This window comes from Anabrus simplex, chromosome 5 (genome assembly GCF_040414725.1).
Source record: "Anabrus simplex isolate iqAnaSimp1 chromosome 5, ASM4041472v1, whole genome shotgun sequence".
In the NCBI taxonomy this organism is placed as follows: domain Eukaryota; kingdom Metazoa; phylum Arthropoda; class Insecta; order Orthoptera; family Tettigoniidae; genus Anabrus; species Anabrus simplex.
Window position 1 is genome coordinate 96517616 of NC_090269.1, and position 16457 is coordinate 96534072.

Here is a 16457-nt window from a genome sequence, read left to right on the forward strand (position 1 = left end):
GATACAGAAAGCAAGACTGAGATGGTTCGGACATGTAAAAAGAATGGGAAAGGAACGGGTAGCAAGAGGGAATTGGAAAGAGAAGTTAAAGGAAAGAGACCAGTTGGAAGACCGAGAAGAAGGTGGATGCATCAGATTTGGAAGGTCATTAGAGAAGCTGGATTGGATGTGGCCGAATTACTGGAGCAGGAAAAGTGGAAGGACAGAAAGGAGTGGAGGAGGCTTGTTAACCACACCCGGGTGACTGGAGTGGGACATTGATGATGATGATGATGATCTTTATGAAATAAAAATCTTACAATAGAAGCTATTATTATGATCAAGTGTCTTATATATGTTTAACATTTATGAAATAGATCCCTGGTCTTGTAACTAGTTCCTAACTTGGCAACCTCGGATAGCCCGGCGTGACATTATCTGAGACGCGGTGTGTTGAATTTCGAACTTCTGTGACATTGTCCGAGCTGTGCCGTTTTGGATCTCGAACCTATCACTTGCAAAGGGTTTGCGGAATCTTTACCAAAATACAGGTTACTGTCATAATATCCACTTATATAATTAATTTGCAATAAAAAAACTGACCTTAAAGGTTTTCAGTTAATACGAGATGTAAAGAAAAGTGAAACGAAATGGCGTAAAAGTCATGCTTTTTATTTTCATTGCATATATTATGGTTGCAATATTTTGATACCGTAATGTATAGTATAAGCATGTCTAGCTCCATGGCTAAATGGTCAGTGAATTTTGGTACTTGGTTCAGGGGGTCTCAATCGGATCGGGGATTTTAATTTTCCTTGGTTAATTCCGACGGTTTTTGGGCTGTATGTGTGCCGCCTTAACCCTTAGAATTCATCTTAGATATGGCTGCATTTTCATAGGCGCGCACTTCGCCTATCACGCAGCAACTTGAAAGACTTCACCCGGCTCCGGAGGCCACACGCCATTTTTGTTATTTGCATGGCGAAAAATTTCCAAATACAGTACTGTATTTTATTATTTTGTTTTCCCCCTATTTTTAATGTTACCCGCATTTATCGTTTCCCGCATCCATCGCCATTTTCCTCCTTCCCCTTGAAAAATGATGCATCGAGGTTTTACTGTACATCATTTGTTTTATAAATGATACTCTATGTTATGCTATGTTATCCTTTGAAAACTGTCAATCAGAACTAAAATATTTTAATGTGAGCTGAAAGATGCCATTGAAAAAGTGGTGTACAGTGTGATGTTTCTCTTTTTGAAAATGGTTCTTCTTTTCTCCATTAAGGCGCTGCTGCGCTGTTTACACTGCTGCTGTCAAACAACTGCCCACAGAGCGCATGTGGACTCTGTACTTAGATACTCTATTTGAACTGAATCAAGATCTTTCGCATCTGCCAACTTTCAAGAAGAAACTCCTGCGGGCCGCTTTCCAGGGTGCTCACTCAGCAGGGCTAATGATTGAGAAATATTACCTGCACTGGGTAAGTTATGAAGTAGAGTAGATCCCTTCTATTTGTAAATTTGTTATGACAGAGGCCGTGGATTTTATTGTCTACTTAATTGTGAGGCCACAAGTGTGGATTACAGATTCTCCATTCTAACTTCGGGAGGTTGATGTATGTCAGAAATAAAGATAGGAGGAAGTGGGTTTGTGCCATCAGCCCTTGTTTAATGAGAAACGAACCTTTAAATTTCGTTACGTGCAAACCTGTTGGCAATTTGCGTGTGAGAGTCTGTAGCACTGCTGATCTACTGTTAAGTTTACCTGACTTTTCTCACAGGAGTATGGGGTTAATAGTTTGTCAGCTCCTTTGTTCTTTTGTGTGCATTTGGACTAGGAAAGAGTAGTAATAATCATAGTCATCCATTTCACTTGTCCAGCTTGCACTGGTTTGGGATTTGGTCTAGGAAATGTGCAAGTATAACCTTTATCATATACTCATTTAGTATCATCGCGTGGCTCTCGTGGATCATGGCGTGACAAATCTCACTGTTTCTTTTATTTTATAACCATTGATGCAGTTGTAATACAATCTCTATTGACTGTTTACATGTACAAACTGCTCAAATTTTACCTTTTTTGTTCATTACACTAGCCTGCGAATGTAAACTTTCTGATCATTGCATAAAGGTCAAATAGAAATCTTTTATATTTCAGGCATGCTGAATCTGGAACTGAAGTCAGTTTTCCTGTTTCATATCAGGTTTCTTTGCAAAATTGAAATGAATATGCAAGACTCTCATGCATATACCAGGTTAATATGCTCTATTACCACATGTAAGAAATACATTGGAACCTCGATTCTCCGTTTTTGGAGGGACCACCGTAAAAAAAGTGTACAACACGGGAAAACGGAAAATCCGGGAATGAATGAACCATGAACAATTTTGGCTAAACATCACAAAAAAAGTTATGTATAATTAAAATCTTACATACACCCCTAAACCAAACCAAACTACACCCCTAATGGGCCTCCTGCCTACCAAGCGACCGCTGCTCGGTCCGAACGCCTGCAGATTACAAGGGGACGCTTGGTCAGTGTGACGAATCCTCTCGGCCGTTATTCCTGGCTCTCTAGACCAGGGTCGCCATCTCACCATTAAATAGTGCCTCAATTAAAGGTAATCGTAAAATGAGTGAACCTGGAACCAGCCCTCATATCCAGGTAAAAATGCCTGACCTGGCCAGGAATCGAACCTCGGTCCTCCGTGTGAGAGGCAGGCAAGTTCGACCGCGGGGCTGGCTTCAAACATTAATTACCGGTAAGCTGCCTCTGTGGATCGGTGGTAGAGTGTCGGCCTCCGGATCCCAAGATAGCGGGTTCAAACCCGGCAGAGGTAGTCGGATTTTTGAAGGGCGGAAAAAAGTCCATTCGACACTCCATGTCGTACGATGTCGGCATGTAAAAGAACTCTGGTGATACATTTGGTATTTACCCGACAAAATTAATTAAATCTCAGCCATAGACGCCCGAGAGAGATCCGGTTTACTCTAGGTCCGCTAGATGGCAGACAGAGTAAACCGGAACGTCGAAATTGACGAGCAGACAGCCAGATGGCGTCAAATCGAAATGTCTGCAAACGGTAGCTGAGGCCATACGATTATTATTATTATTATTAATTACCGGTATGCGACTTAAAAGTCTCGCAACTTTACATTCAGTTTAACAGGGGAAACTTCGTTGGTTTCCTCTGAAAACTTATTTCAGTTCAGCAACTTTGATCAGTCAAACTGTTCGAAAACCTAATACCGGTAACATCAAGGCAAACAATTGACCACAAGTATTTTTTAATACTCTAATCTAATAAAATAAAGCACATTGGATACAAAAGCGCCCAACATGATGGCGAAATCCCTTTTTCTTTAAATCTTCCATTGTAATTTGATCACCGGTATACTGTTCGTAGTCAGTTTGTGGAAATCTTGTACCGCGCAAATTAGGCCTACGGCCTAACATCGACTTTTTAAGGTTATGTTAAACTCGAGAATATTGTTTCGAATGCAAGTATAGATTTTCAATTTTTCGAATGCATTATATTCAGTTATGTCTGTCACTCATCACAAATAATCACGATTAAATTGGAAAGAGAAAAAGTATCATCAAAACTTCCGAATTAATGGTTATTCACGACCTTAAGCTCAGCTGGAAAACGTGCTCTGTTGCCCAAGTCGGTATGAGTGCGAAATGATGCAAAGGTTTTTACATGTAATGTACGCAAATAAAACAACTGCGGTTGTAACATTTTAACACAATAACATGAAATTCCTAGTCTTAGATTCGGACCAAAACAGTAATAGGCAATCCCAAAACCTCCCATGGCTTTATGTATGTAAGGTGCAACATCTGTTCTGGTCTCGATAACGTAATCGTATATGATAATATTAAAATATTTAATTTGTGTCACTTAAGGAGGAGCAGTTTAGATTCCTGCCTGAAAACTCAGTGACTATACAGTGCCCGAGGGAAGTGCCGAAATCCTGTTCGGCGATACACTCGCGCAAAAAAAAAAAAAGAAAAAAAAAAGAGTAAACATCTAACTCTGGACATAATGTAGGCGCTTTGCAAGTACGAACATTTGATGAAACTCGTTCCGTCTTCAAGTAGAGCTGTCAAACTCATTTCCTTCCAATTGTTGTGGACACTTTCTGCTTTACGATTTCAATTCTCTAAAGAATACCACGCGAATGCGATGCTAAGATGGTCCCTTATGCAAGTTCACCGTCGATTGCTTTCCTGCTTCCTCATATTACCGCAGTGACTGGACGTTAACACCAAGATCCGCAGATATGCCTTATCCGTCCTTTCGTGAGATACAGTTTCTTGAAAAATGCGTGACTGAGGATTTAGCGTTGATGGGACTGAAATTTCTGAACAGTTGATACAGGAAATCGTTTCTTCGAGGATCGGATTATGCGAGATTTATACAACGTGATTTTATTACGATGCTCGCGGGACTACGTAATTTGAACGGATAATACAGGAAAATGTAGTTTCTGGGAACGTATAAGCGAGGTTCTACTGTACTGTTTCTCTTGTTATTTTTATTCATCTGAACACGTGTACTACACTGTTATATTTATGAGCATAACAATTGTAAACATGGAGCCAAATGGCTTGAAATTTATCATTCATAAGCCTGGTAACGTGTAGAATTGCAAGTCCATGGTTTTAATTGTATATCTTAACTTATTTTTTTAGGAAACTTTGTTTTGTTGCTTTTCTTTTGTGAGGTGTGGTTGGATTCATTAACCAGCAGTAATCTGCCAGCATGTTTTGGTTTCATTTCCTTTGATACCTGCATCCATTTTCCTGTAGATTCTGGTGGAATCTTTCTCTTTGCTATTCGCTCAGCATTCTTAGGTTCTCATGGAAATAGTCCAGATATGAATGTGACATGTGCACCTTAAAGCTCATTAAAGCTTGAAGAAAGAAACAAGCATTCTGTCCAACCATTTGTTTTAAGTCTGGAGCCTTTGTATTGCTACTAAAGTTTTTGACTACATCCCGGAATGCTTTCCGTGCTGAACGCTCTGCTACACACATAGTCTTCAAAATCAGAATCAGAAAGTAGTTTTGATATCTGGACCTGTGAAGATATCCTTGTTGATTTTGGCATTGCTAATGTCTGGAAATCAATGACAGAGATACTGGAATTGTTTATAGCCTTAACAAATTGCTTCATAAGTTCTAGTTTGATATGGAGCGTAGGTAACAGTATGTTGGCCTTGTCAACAAGACATTCTTGTTTTATGTTTTTCATGCCAACAATACACTGTCTACGTGGCTGCAATTCCTTTTGAATCCAGTGTCGTGACCTTGCTTGACTGCCCCGTTCACACTGAAAATAGAGACGTTTTGTGGAACCTGCTTGTAGATCTGTCAGAATACCATTTGCCATTTGTGTTCCTGATACTTTACATCTCATCATATCAAGATATTTGTATGATTCTTGCATAATAATGGAATGAGCAATGGGAACTGATGCAAGTTAATTTTCATTGTGAAGAAGAATACACTTCAAACTATGCTTGGGGCATCACTAAAAAGTTTCCGGTGAGTTGGCTCATAATGTGGTACTCCTGGTTTCTACATAACTTCCAGAACATTGTTACAGTAAACCAAAGATTTCTCATTAGAAAGGAAGGGTATAAAAAGTCTTCTTTGCATTATCTGTACCAATAGAATATTGTCCCTGGTGCCAACATGTTCCTTTCACAGGGTCTAGACCCAAGTACCTCTGTTGATTTCCCTTAAGACCAAGATCTCGAACTAAGTCATTTAACGCACTTTGCTTGAAAAGTTTGGGTTCTCTTCCGGCAACTTCTGGTGAGAAATCGCAGTCAAAGTTAGCACCGACCATTTCTGCCTCATCTTCAGGAGAGGAGCCATCATTTAATTGTTCCAGACATTGCGATACTGGTACATTCAGGGCCATGAGGAACAGGCACAATTGCGGATGAAATATTGCTTGGATACACAATCTTACCTTTGTTTTTGCTGTTAAAACCATTCACATTCACTGACAAGAAGTAGCAGTGAAAGCTATGATCTGTAAGTTGTCGCCACACCACTGGTATTCTGAATGGCAACACTGTTCACTCACTGTTCACCCACTGTCAAATTGCTCTGCACAGATCCTATAAACTTTAGGAGGTGCCCACAGCTTGTCTTGGTCTTCCAGTTTGATGCCAAAATACGCACAGCAGACCTTTGTGACGAACCCTTATTATATTGTGCCACTGTTTTATTGGCACAAAACCTCCACACATATAGCAGAGTATATCTGAACTGTTCATGCAGCCACATGACATGACAGGTTGATGCAAGTTCAGTATAAAGATTAACACAGTATGTCACTCGCGTACAAGACGCTACCTACTCTCATTAGCAAGTGAAGTACGACCTGGAATGAAGTGCGGAAAGCACTGCAACAGAACGGCTCTAATCAGCAAAACCTGCTGTGTTGTACAGTGTTGTCAACTCTAAGCTATGTGATTATGCAGGGTTGCCAGATGGCTGCAGGCATTCGCATTAATAAATTCGGAAAACTTATTCGAGGCAACACTTCTTCTAACAAAGTAACATATGCATTTGGTTATATGCATAAAAGAAGAAATATTGGACTTCTAAAGAAGTAATATTGGATTTTTAAAGAAATATGTTGATGTAGGAAAAATAATGCCGGGTCTTGTTTCAGGATGCAGAAGCTTTCCTAGAAAACTATACGGTGCGATGTAAAGCACTTGCAAAAAAAAAGAAAAAGAGAAATACAGGATAGCGGTAATGAAACCATCACAGGGTAGTGTTATTGTTCAAAAGGTTACCAGAGAGTAGGGGGAAAATTACAGATGACGAGCAGTTCTCCAACATAGGACGGTGGTAAATACGTTTGTTATTATACAGCTTGTATTTTATCATGAGAGGTGAATGATATCAATTTTTTGAACTCATCATCGAGGAGAAAATTGATGGTCAACTATCTGTGAGGAGTTGGAGAAATTCCTGGCTTAAAGATTTGAGCTGCTGGGTTTTACAAACATCTAGCACTATTAGTTTCCTAGGAGAATACAATAAGCAGTCAAGTGTATCAACAGGAAATTGGTGAATGTCCTTAAAGGAACTTCTGATTAATTTATCGACAATCTGGAGGAATTTCTGCAGAATCTTTATCAAGCTAGTGTTCTGTAGTGGGTAGGAACGTGTGGGCCAGATAAACTAATTAATAACTAGGAATTTCTGGTCATTTTTTAGAAGAGGGCTATTCATCAGAGCATCGAGTTTCTGTTAAGTCATTCTATACGTTATGTTTGTCTAAAATTAACATATCAGCAAAATCGACACCTAGGTATCAGATCTTCTCATTCTTATCTATAAAGCAAATAATGAAACTGTAATTTATAGTCGTTGGTGAACTATGGACTTTCCTTTCACAATGTTGATGTCTTTGGAATTTGAAGGATTGAGTTGGGGCCCTATTTCATTAAATAATTCAACAGCTGTACTTGTCAATATTGCAGTGTGATATTGGCTGCTGCCAACAATGACTGTATCAAGGGGTGTGTCTTCCCGCATCACGCTCACTCGTTTCTCTCCCTGGCCGCCTTCTGCGTGATGTCATGTGATATTAGGACAGAACTTGCCCGCCCGGCTGAGTCGTATTACCACAACAGTCTAAAATGGGCATAACTTCTGAACCATTCATGCAAATGATGTCCTGATAAGGTTATTGTAATCCTTATAAAATACTGGAGGAGGTCAAACAATTTATTTCGATGGGGAATTCAAGGATAATATCGAAATATTTATTTAATGTTAAGGAGTTATATTTTTTACCACTGACTGTAGCATAAAATCGCTTCTAGAGGGCAACTGGTTGGAAATAAGTATATACCATCGCGGACTTTTTTGTAGAGGTTTCTATGCTGTACAATTCGTACGCTTACACTTGGGGTCTATCATTGATGGTTCACGCAACGTAAGCCATTTTTGTTTCTTTCTACGTATTTACTGTATATCGGATCTTGGATACTGTATTATTTCACGAGCCTCGAAATACAGTATATTCAGACATATAAGTTATCACATAATAATGCTAATGTTATTGGTTTTACATCCCACTAACTATGAATTTGAGCACCTTCATCACAGGACTGAGACAGGACCGAACCTGCCTAGTTGGGCTAAGAAGGCCACCGCTCTACTATCTGAGTTGCTACTCAGCCCGGCTTTTAGCACGTGAACAGTTTTCATGTTGTCAGTATCTGAAGTAGAACCACTGTACTGATTGAAATGCAGTCAACATAGTATGGAAACATGTGTGGTGCCATAAATTGTCGGCACGTAAAAGAACTCCCGTGGGACAAAATTACGGCACCTTGAGTCTCAGAAAACCGTAAATGTTGTTAGCGAGACGTAACACAAATAACATTATTATTATTTTGCATTTTTTAAAGACAATAAGGACAACAACCATCATAGCCAGTTAGTTTACTACTGTGATAACATAACAATACTTCCTCGTCAGCAGTGCTTGGTTGTTGATACACTTTGTAATAAACTCTTGAATATCTCCATTATTACAGCTCGTACAGTAGTAAGGTGTGAGATATAAATGACTGAATGAAAATCATATTTTCTATAATTATTGTTATGTGCTAATAGCCGGGCTGAGTAGCAACTCAAATGGTAGAATGCTGGCCTTCTTAGCCTACTTGGCAGGTTCGATCCTGTCTCAGTCCGGTGGTGAAGATGCTCAAATACATAGTGGGACGTAAAATCCAATAGCATTAACATTATTATGTGCTAATAAGTTATATATCTGAATATGTTTCGAAGCTCGTGAAATAATACAGTACCTGTGATCCGATATAGAGTAAATACAGAGAAAGGGACAAAAATGTCGTGCGAGAAGTGACCTGTTACTGGATCTCGGTTATTTCAAAAGGGGGGCCTCACACATCCCAGTCATGAGTGGTTAAAAAACATAGCCCAGTTCAAAATTACATTTGGTGTGTTTCACGGTAAGACTGTATTCAGAAACAAAAACGTAATGAAAACTCTTATTTCTATTATTAAGTCAAAATTTCCAGTATTCCATAGCAAAGTAATTTGTTTCTACGTAAGGACCAGGACATTTATTAGAATACGGCATTTAAATGTAAAGAGTAAGGAGCTAGCACTGAGAAAATATGCCAATACGAAAGCTAAGCTTTGGGCTGGTTCATCAACTAAGTCTCCTGATTCGTATGTTTTAATACTTTAATATAATTTCATACAGATGTCGATATGATGCATATTTCTATGCCATTTGATCTAAATATTTACTTTATCAGGAAATAAATAAATTATTTCGAGTTGCATGGCAATATTTTATTTCTTATCGTATTATATGTCATGTATTTGATAGTTGATGTTCTACCTGTTCAGCATGTGACGTAATTTAAGGCATTTTCACGTTTTAAAATCTATTGGAAATACCGTTACTTATCAAATCGGACTAAACCAGACTATTATTTGATGAAAGATTGGGAAGATGTTTCATAGACACGAGAATTGACAGGCTTGCTGTACTGCAACTGTGTACCTTACTCGCTATCGTTCATATCGCGTGACGTCATAGCGCTCCAACCAACGGGAGCTTCAACCTCCGGAGTAGCCTACCTAGTAGTCTAGTTACCTTGGACTGTAGCATCAGCCAAACCCATGCATGTTAATTTTGGAAGGTCAGGAACGAGCATATCCATACTTACAGGATACTGTTTCTTCGGCAGTTCTTCTAGGACGAAATCTGTTGCCAGGTTGTATAAGCAGGCAAGAGGGGTGCCCCTGCATCACTCTATAGTGAATTTTGACTGGCCTTATCTTCTGCCCGTTAGTCGATAACTGTCGAATTTCCTTTCTGTAATTGCAATACGACTGATTTCAGTTTTGATGGTAAATTTCTAAACTGTAGTGGGTTTTTTAGCTGGGCTGAGTGGCTCAGACGGTTAAGGCGCTGGCCTTCTAACCCCCACTTGGCAGGTTCGATCCTGGCTCAGTCTGGTAGTATTTGAAGGTGCTCAAATACGACAGCCTCGTATCGGTAGATTTACTGGCACGTAAAAGAACTCCTGCAGGACTAAATTCCGGCACCTTGGCGTCTCCGAAGACCGTAAAAGTAGTTAGTGGGACGTAAAGCAAATAACATTATTATTAGTGTTTTTTTTTTCTTTTCCTATATTTTTTGATTGTATCATATGCTTTGAAAACATACAGAAAAACTTCTGTGACATTGTCCTTGTACTGTTCACCTGAATGTAGAACACTATACAAGATCACTACATTATTGTAAGTTCCAGGAATAGAAGAAAATCCTCATTGATTTTTGTTAAAACTAATGTAATTCCGGAGTCTTGCATCTAATATTCTCAAGAAAATCCTTCTCAGAACAGATCAGATTGATGGCCTCCAGTTTTCAGTGTTTTCTCATCTCCCTTGTGAAGTAAGATTGTATGGGCTATTTTGAAGCAAGGAGGAACATATGAATTAAGAGACATGAAAGTGTAAATGTGGTATAGAATGTAATATACTTGAATGTTTTTTACTGGTGGTAGTGGTGGTGATTATTATTGTTTTTTTTTTTTTTTTTTTTTTTTGCTAGGGGCTTTACGTCGCACCGACACAGATAGGTCTTATGGCGACGATGGGATAGGAAAGGCCTAGGAGTTGGAAGGAAGCGGCCGTGGCCTTAATTAAGGTACAACCCCCCCAGCATTTGCCTTGTGTGAAAATGGGAAACCACGGAAAACCATTTTCAGGGCTGCCGATAGTGGGATACTATTATTGTTTTAAGAGGAAGTACAACTGGCCAACTATCCTCCATTAACACTAATCAGGGGGAAAAATTGGAAGGGATCCAACACTTCAGAAAATGAAGGTATCGGCCAAAGAAAGACAAGGGCCACAAAGGGCTTGAAAATGAAAGACTCCTTAGGCTTTGCAATCTAATATCGTTAGGTTTGGAAAAGAACAAGAGTTGACTAGAGGAGGTCAGATAGGATAGATGAAAGTGAGGAGCCTGGCGCAAGTGGAAGCAATGCCAGGACTCAGCCGAGGGACCTGTTGTCGCCAACCCACGCTTCCACGTTAAGAGCCTTTGGGTCCTCTTTTAGTCGCCTCTTATGGCAGGTAGTAATATACCATGGGTGTTATTCTACTGCCACCGGCCACAGTGGGTATTTTTTTTTTTTTTACAACCCTCATGATAACTCGATCAAGCCCGGGAGCTGAATCAATCTTAATTTTCTACTTTTTCCTCGCTTGTGCGTGGGTTATAGTTACTGTCTGCCTCTTTTGCTTCTTCGCTAGTAATATTAATCGGGTAATCTGTGCGTACTGCACTGTTCCCCTTTAAGAATCTAGTGGAAATTCTTTTGTGTAGTTGGTCTTTCTAGACTGTACACTGTTTGGAGTTTCCACCTTGCTACGCAGTACAAACTGCTTTATGACTCTAATTGTAAAAATCATACTGTATTTTTTCATATGCCTATCTTTCCACACATTTTCTCTTCCATTCTCTTAAAAGCCCTAGCGGGATTACTGCATTTATTAGCCTGAATATTTTGTTTAGCTACTAAATGTTGTTTCTTAGCTTGATAATATTTTGATGCTGGATGTTTCGGATCAGGAGGAAGTTCGATTCAGTGGCACAAGAATGTATACTAAAATTTTCAACTCCTCTTCTGAACTGGTCAGGATCATCACAAGATGAATTTATGTTATGCCATGATTCTAGCTCAGTATTTAGTCTCAATATTTCTTCAGTATTTTTGTCATTTTTTTTTGAACTGGTTCTAGTTACTTCAAGAGTTTTTCATCCTTTAATGACAAATCGGAATAACAAGCAACAGGTGTTGTCTGTCTCTGTTTGGTTGGCCACTTCACTATAAAAATTCAACAAATTCACAAAAATATTTTCCAAAAATATCTTCCAAATTGTAAACTTCAGACCATATCGGGCATATCAGTTCACATTATATTAAGATATAAGAATGTCATTCAGAAACCGTCATCATGTAACTGAGTAAAGCACTGGAAAATGAAAGATTAGAAAATCGAATATATAGAGCAATTAAAAAATAAGATTAAAATACAAATTGAAGTTACTTTTTTTAAATGGATACGAAAAGCAGTTGCAAGAATTTTACTTCTGCTGAAAAGGAGATTTTCAAGGGTATTTCTTTGAAACATTCTCAAATCATCTATATAATAATAATAATAATAATAATAATAATAATAATGATAATAATAATAATAATAATCGTATGGCCTCAGCTACCATGTGCAGACATTTCGATTTGACGCCATCTGGCTGTCTGCTCGTCAATTTCGACGTTCCGTTTTACTCTAGGTCCACTAGATTGCAGACAGAGTAAACCAGATCTCTCTTGGGCGTCTATGGCTGAGATTTAATTAATTTTGTCGGGTAAATACCAAATGTATCACCAGAGATCTTTTACATGCCGACATCGTACGGCATGGAGTGTCGAATGGACTTTTTTCCGCCCTTCAAAAATCCGACTACCTCTGCCGGATTTAAACCCGCTATCTTGGGATCCGGAGGCCGACACTCTACCATGGATCCACAGAGGCAGCTATCATCTATATAGATAAAAGCAAGTCAGTTTGGAGCGATCTATAAATATATGTATAAAGGTATACAAATGAAAATAGACATTAATTAATGGGGCACTTCCAGGCATCTCAGAAACGTACGACTTGGTACCAGAGAAGCTGATGACCTCAGGATCGCTTTATAGAAAATTCTTAAAATTCCCTGAGGGGGGCACACTGGGACTTCAAATTTTGGGCTCAGCATAAGAACGCAGTAGTATATATTTATCCAAAGCCATAACCTGTAGGTTTCGTGGGCTTAGAAACTTTCAGGAAAATCCTAATTTTCATCCCCTTCCCCCCACATCAAGATAGTGGCACAATCTGCCAGACGAGCTAGAAAATTGAAATTTGATGAAATTATAGCTTTTAGCCTGTAAGCATCGGAAAAATCCAAGATGATGAATTTTTTCACTTTTAACCCCCCAAAAATATCGAAATTTGGAGGCAATTTTAATGACGGTGGAGACCTTCCTTTCGAGGTATTTGGTGGCTAAATGATATGTCGTATCACAAAACAAATGGCACATCTTCGTTCAGTTTGGAGTGATCTACAACTTTGGTCCTGTGACTTTTTGTTGTATCTCTCTCTCTTGTACGTCAGATTTGGCTGTATTTCCTGAAGGTACGTAAATTTTGTTATTTTTTTTACACATATATTTTCATAGTTTGACACACTTATAGGAAGGATGGAGTCATCGAATTTGGCCATATGCGAGCCAGATTTTATGATTCTAGCTTTCACATACCGAGCTCGATAGCTGCAGTCGCTTAAGTGCGGCCAGTATCCAGTATTCGGGAGATAGTAGGTTCGAACCCCACTGTCGGCAGCCCTGAAAATGGTTTTCCGTGGTTTCCCCATTTTCACACCAGGCAAATGCTGGGGCTGTACCTTAATTAAGGCCACGGCCACTTCCTTCCCACTCCTTACCCTTCCCTGTCCCATCGTCGCCACAAGACCTAGCAAAAAAAAAAAAAAAAAAAAAAAAAAAAAAACTTTCACATAAGTATGCGAAAAATAATATAAAGTGTTAAAAATTGTACCCAAATTTCACCCCATTCAAATTTCTAACTCAATTGAACCCATATATATGGGAGATACAAGAAAATGTTTTAGGACCAAACTTGCAGAATGATAAAAGGGGCGTCTGACGGCGCAAACCGTTTGTCGATATTATGAACCGTTTATGAGCAGTAAATCTTGGAATGAAGGTCTCCACTTACAAACGTGCCCATGCTTATCTGTCATCTATATAAAAACAAGTTGGTTTGGAGCAATCTTAATACTTTACAAATTGATAGTGACTGCCAGCAGGAGGGAGTCTCCTGTTGTAATAAATTCTCCCTACATCTCCTTTGAATGTCGGTAGGAATGAGGTCCTTCTTCAACTCCTGTGTAACTGGCATTAGTAAGGAGTGCCTACCATTTTAATGAATAATTCCCTTCTCGGTTTGATTAGCAGAAGGCAAGGGAACGTGCAATTTTGTAAAATACCCCTACATGATTGTGTCTGGCAGTGGGCAGGAGTGCCCGCCATTATAAACAAATTTACCCATTTAAAATATGACTGGCATTAGGCAAAGTGGCCTGGTATTATAATCGAATCTCACCAACTCGAGTGTGACTGGCAGTAAACTGACTGGCATTAAGAAGAGGGGCCTATCATTATAATAACAGCATAATTCAATTTTTACTGGCAGTGGGGCAGGTGCCTGCCATTATAATGAAAGCTCCTCAACTGGAATGTGTCCAGAAGTAGGAAAGGAGGCCTGCCATTGTAACGAAAACTCCCCAAATCTATAGTGACCAGTAGTGGGCAAGGCGGCCTGCCATTATAATGAAACTTCCCAACTCGATTGTGAATGGCAGTAGGCAAGTGAGCCTGCCGTTATCATCATAACTCGCACCTTATATGGAAAAGAACATTTGGGGTCCTCCCATGGCGTTTCTTCGATAACGCTAAGAGACATGGTATTTAATAAAATCTCGCTCACCGCGTGTACAGTAATTTACGTAGAAATCCGTATACAATGTAGAATACTGTAGCGAAGCACAGGTACATTTGCTAGTAGAGAATACGAAGACGGACGTGGTATCTTCCAATCAAAAGGAAGAGGCTTGCTTAAGTATTGCTGAAGAATTAATTTTCTCAATACATACTGTAGAATATTTAAGTAATGTTCTTAAAATGATAAAAATACTATTAGAGAAGTGAAGATTATATAAGTATTAATATACCTAGCACTACTTTAACTGAATATATGTTTGTAGAACTATCTGTTGATAAGACTAAAGTACTGATTGGAGTTGTTTACAAACCACCAAAAGCAGGAAATTTCACCGACTTTGAAGAAAATTTACTAAGACTCGTACCTACCTATGAACATGTATTCATATTTGGTGACTTTAACACAAACCTGTTAATAGACTCCGTTGAAGCAAATCGTTTACAGAACATATCTACCTCTTGTAACATGTCAGTATTGCCACTTAACCCCACTCACCACGTGCACACGACTAATGGATCCTCACACACTCTAATAGATTTACTTATCACAAACAATCCTCAGAAAATACTAAAACACGGGCAAACTTCTGTACCTGGTATATCATACCACAATCTCATATATTTAGCTTATTCTTTGAAAGTTCCCAAAACAAAGCTGAAGTGGATAACCTATAGAGACAACAAGACAAAGACATTGAATACCACTGAGGATTGGACAACACCGGAAGGCACCGTGCAAAAGGTGGACAAATTCAAGTACCTAGGAGAATTTATAACAGGAAGGAATAGGAGTAATGAGGGAATAACAGAGAGGATAAAGAAGATGCGATCAGCCTTCTGTATGACCAGAGATATTTACAATAAAAAGAATATATCTACAGACGCAAAGATCAGACATTACAAGGCAACGGTGAGAAATGCTGTATTATATGCTGCTGAGACAATAGCACTAGGAAGAAATGGTGCGGAACAACTAGAGAAAGAAGAGAGAAAAATATTGAGGAAAATACTAGGCCCTAAGAGAGGAGGTGAGAGATGGATGAGGAGACCCAGGGAAGAACTATACCGGAACATGAGGACAATCTCAGAAGAAATCAGACTGAAAAGAGCACGGTTTGCGGAACATGTAATCAGGATGAATATGGATAGAATGACGAAAAGAGTATGGGAAACAACAGCGAGGACACGAGGAAAGACAGGAACCAAGTGGGTAGTTGAACTCCGGAAAGATTGGTCAGAATTGGGGATCAAGGTGGAAGAAAAGGAAAATTGGAAAAGCAAGTACATACCGACTAATATGCCAGAGATCAATGATAGGGATGGATACAGGAAAAGGATTTAGAGTCACCAGTGGAGTAGACAAGAGAAGAGGATACTGAATATCTCGGAAGAAGAGCGGGAGAGAAGAAGAGAAAGGATGAAGAGGTTCTGGGAGGAGAAGAAGAAAATGCAATCCATGAAGGAGCTGTCCGTGGTCCTACAGAGGCCGTAACGCAAGAAGAAGAATAGAGACATGAAAAAGTTAAATTCTCAACAATTAATACAAGATGCTAATCTCTGCCCGTGGGACGAAATACTGCACTTGACTGACAATGACGAAAAAGTAAAGAGGTTTAACACATTATTGTTGGGATTGTATATCAAACACGTACCTAAACGTACTGCTAGGGTGACTCGCAAAGCTGCTCCTTGGTTATCGAATGACTTAAGTCCGCAATGGCTGAACGAGATGCACTACACAGATGTTACAAGCAGACATTATCAACTGAAGATTTTGAAAAGTACCGTGTGCTTAGAAATTAAGTTAAACAAA

The 16457-nt window shown here is 39.2% G+C and overlaps 1 protein-coding gene across 2 annotated transcripts in view; it reads left to right on the top strand.

Moving 5' to 3' along the window:
* Window positions 1–16457, top strand: part of LOC136873791 (U3 small nucleolar RNA-associated protein 6 homolog) — a 228371-nt gene that overhangs the window by 108544 nt on the left and 103370 nt on the right. For both annotated transcript variants that reach the window (XM_067147025.2, XM_067147024.2), the window contains exon 8: window positions 1268–1463. In XM_067147025.2, coding sequence (XP_067003126.1) covers window positions 1268–1463 — 196 coding nt within the window. The remainder of the gene's footprint in view (window positions 1–1267; window positions 1464–16457) is intronic.